At 39.9% G+C, this 3,792-nt stretch overlaps 1 protein-coding gene across 1 annotated transcript in view; it reads right to left on the reverse strand.

The window, feature by feature from the left end:
* LOC106513551 (transmembrane protein 132D) overlaps nucleotides 1–1,253 on the reverse strand; it is a 41,168-nt gene extending 39,915 nt beyond the window's left edge. Inside the window, exon 1 of the mRNA XM_014002431.1 lies at nucleotides 859–1,253. Within this exon, the coding sequence (XP_013857885.1) occupies nucleotides 859–922 (64 nt within the window). The 5' untranslated portion in view covers nucleotides 923–1,253. The remainder of the gene's footprint in view (nucleotides 1–858) is intronic.
* Between the last annotated feature and the right edge of the window lie 2,539 nt (nucleotides 1,254–3,792).

A 3,792-nucleotide genomic window follows, 5' to 3' on the forward strand; every position in this document is an offset into this window, starting at 1 on the left:
CATTTCACTTTTTTCTTTCTCTTTCTTTTTCTCCTATTAAAAAAAGCCACTGATGATGAAGAAGCTAAGATACTAATATTCTGATATTCAGTTCTGCTTTCTACTGGAGTGGCACAAAAAAAGAGCTGATTCTAGGTTATCAAGAACAGACAACATCAAGAGCCAAACCCAAACCCTTAGACGTGCATTTGATACACAGCTGAGTCCTGCAGTAGCAGAAATGTAGCACATGCATGACAAAAAACAATAATAAATGCACGTCGATCTCTAGATGGAATCCCAGCCAATCTGAGATAGTGGTTTTTGCATGTTAGTGGTATCACACGCAGACAACCTGGCCTCATGGCTCCCAATGCAGGTTATCTTTAAACAACCAGAGAAACAGCTGTGCAACCTCAGCCTCAGGCCTCTTTAATCCCACAGATGAAGCCTGGAGAGCCTGCTGTCACTTTCATTTAGACAGAAGGATAACAAAAATGGGATGAGGCCATAGGTTATACCCACAAAACCAGACAAAATAGACATTTTTAACCTGAAAGCCTCATGAACGGATAAATAAAGTCAGGGATTTTCTGCAAAATTGCTTGAATCTTCCATAAATACTTCTATTTTAAGGCTTTTATCTGCGACATAATCTTTGAGCAAACGTGTCACCTTTTGGGGGAAAAGGGGGGGGGGGTGGAATACTGTTGCAATTTAATCCAATATACAGTTCTGTTGTGGCTGAAGCCTCGAGGTTACCGCCAGTCCAGATAAGTAGAACTTTCCAGGTCTAATTCTGCAAAAATCACAAATCTTTTCCAACCAGGGACCAAACAAAACAAAGAGTTTATGTTTGACCAAAAGCAGAAATCTCACCTTTAACAGCTGCAAGAATTGCCACAAAGGAAAAGAACGAGGGGAGAGGAAAGTCGAGCATCATGCTGATAAAGTTGCAGCGTCTGATCACGCACTCTGCTCGGAGTTCCAGTGCGCACCGAACTCTGGTGACTGTGAGCGCACACGCAGCTGCACACAGATCATTACACCGCTTGCTGTCTGGTTAGGTTTGCTTCCTCTTATTGCAGAGGATGAAGTGWGAAAAATACAATCCCTGTTTACTTCTTTATCCACTTTAAAAATACCCTTCACGTGGGGTGGGAAAAATTAGAAAAAAGTTTCAAATGTGACGTCTCTTTCTTCCAAAAGATGAGCGAATTCTTTCTTCAACCCCCTGTGGGAGTGCAGCTGGTGGTTGACACAACAGGACAGCATCAGGCACGACTCTTCCCATGATGGGAAATCAGTAAACATGTGCAGTCGGTCAGATTAAGCTGACCCACGTGGGTCTAAATCGCCGGTATAAGGGGGGCTGAGGGGGGAGCCTTGGGCAAATGAAATGCTCACAAGGTCACAGATCAGTGATTTCTCCATGCTGTCTTAAATAAAGATTGTGTGTAGAGCAATAGCCAAAACAATAAATAAATTAATGTAATTTTATTTTGATGAAAAATGTTTATTTATACGGTGCCAAGTCAGAAAAAACATCATCTCAGGGCACTGTACAAAAAACAACGTAATCTAAGGAAGCTAGCAGCTTGCTTTGCATCACTTCATCACAGTCTCCTGAGCAGCACGGTGGTGACAGTGGAGAGGAAAAACTCCCTTTTTAACAGGAAGAAACCTCCAGCAGAACCAGGCTCAGGATGGGCAGGCGTCTGCCTCGATCGGCTGGGTTTGAGCGGACTGGAAACAGATACAGAGACACAGAAGGACTGGTCCAGGTGTATTTTCTTCTGGAAGAGGGACAAAGTAAAAGATATGTTATTGATATAAAWTGCAACAAACYTAAAGGAGAGCYACTAAAGACGGCATCAGAGTGAAGAAATGTTTGTCCTCCAGCAGTCWAAGTCTATAGCAGCAGAAAAACTAWACCATAATCAAATGTTACCTTAAATTATGAAAATGCTGTGTATATAAAAAAAAAACTGACTTTGCATCAGCCTATCTAAACAATTTGAAATTGGCCTCTGTCTCTTTACCATTTCTGACACTCCCACTTCAGCACATCTTCACAACAAGGTTAGGGTAGGGGTGCTTTGTGTTTGAAGCCTGAATAGACAAAATGTGACCCATCATATTGAAATGAGGATTAAGACTAAAAGTGGTATATGGAGAAATAGGCAGATAGTGTTTTGATTAAAATGTCAAAATATAACAAATAAATGCCTTATCAATGTATCATTTGAATGAAGTGTCTGAAGTATAATCCTAAAACAAAATTTTGAAGCTTTTTTTTCGAGTAGTAGCAACAAAAAAATGATTTTGAGGGAAAACACCTTAAACTTTTGAGATTTTCCCCGTGAGCTAGCAAAGTTTTTGTTTCTTCCCAGCTGGGAAATCTCAATATTCAAATCATATTTGAGGATTTCTCTCTATAATGGCATTAAAAAGTCCTCATTAAAATGACGTACAATTAGGATTCAGACCAAATATTAATGTATCATCTTAACCAAAAAGACAAATTAGGTCATATCTCTGGATCCGCGTAATATCAGCATAATCCAGGTGTCAAAAGGCACCTTTTAGAGCCATGAATCTGAAACTGTGATCAGGTCATTTTACCCATATTTGACTTAATCCTCATTTCGATATGATGTGGTCACTAATACGATGACTTATTAATCGTCTTGAGGTAGTTTATTTGTAAAGTTGGGGAATTTGCATAGGAACATTTTASGTTTCAGTGCTGGCATTTAAAGCAACTTGGTTAATAAGGTTGGTCAGATGTTTCCTCACTTCTCTGCTCTCCAGCATCCCCCTAAATGCTCGTTCTTTGAACAAACAGCTCCRGTAATACGACAATTAAACCCAGTGCACCCTGTGCCTGTTTCATTACATGGTGGAGTGCCAGGATGGCATCATTAAGGATGCGAGCATCACCGGTGAGTAAACAGTTTCCCACTTGACTGCAGAGGCTAATTGGTGTAAATATGTGACCAAAGTGAGATATTAAGGGATCTCTAAACACTCGTAAAGTTTTGAAGAACTTACTGACTACATTGTTAAGCTGGATTTGATTGTAGAGACTGTTAGCGTGCCAGTGTGTGTTTCATGGACTGCATTTTTAAGCCATTGAATTTTAATTTGGGTAGTTTGTCTGCGATTTTTGGCTCCGAGTCACAATTAAAGCTGACAGTGGCAGCGGCCACTGACAGCTGACTCTGGGAACGCCTCCAGATCTCAGTTGTTGTTCCAGATTTGCAACCTGCTGCGGTGCTATTAGAGATGATGGAGGGACTCGGTTTGTGTGGCTCCAGCAGTGGGATGTAAAACACTGCTGCCAGTTGGCTTAAAGGTTTTTGCAGGTCATTTGATGTGGAGCAACATGGGTCAAGAGCCCAAATCCTGTGAATATTTATGAAATTAAATAGAAAGCTGTGACTCACGGAGCAGTTAAAARAGATTAATAAATTACCTCGCTGACTACTGGTGAAAGCCAAAARTCAGTCTGAGAGTCAGGAAATGCACTGTAAAACCTCCGTTTGTAAATGTACATTCATTTACTCACAGCGTCATTGCCAAGTCATAGTAGAGGGCCATGTATTACTGGAAACAAATTAAAAAAAAATACTATTTTACTGTAAATTTTCAGCCTGGAGCTGGTGTTTTTACATTTTTCAAGTACMTAAACTTCCTTTCAGTTTACAGTTTGTACTCCATGTTTAAATGAATAAAAATGCTAATGTAATACTAATAATCATAATTTAAAATGCCAAAAAATGACGTTTTTTAAATTAGCTACAGCGGGTA

Source organism: Austrofundulus limnaeus, unplaced genomic scaffold (assembly GCF_001266775.1).
Source record: "Austrofundulus limnaeus strain Quisiro unplaced genomic scaffold, Austrofundulus_limnaeus-1.0 Scaffold13, whole genome shotgun sequence".
Lineage (NCBI taxonomy): Eukaryota > Metazoa > Chordata > Actinopteri > Cyprinodontiformes > Rivulidae > Austrofundulus > Austrofundulus limnaeus.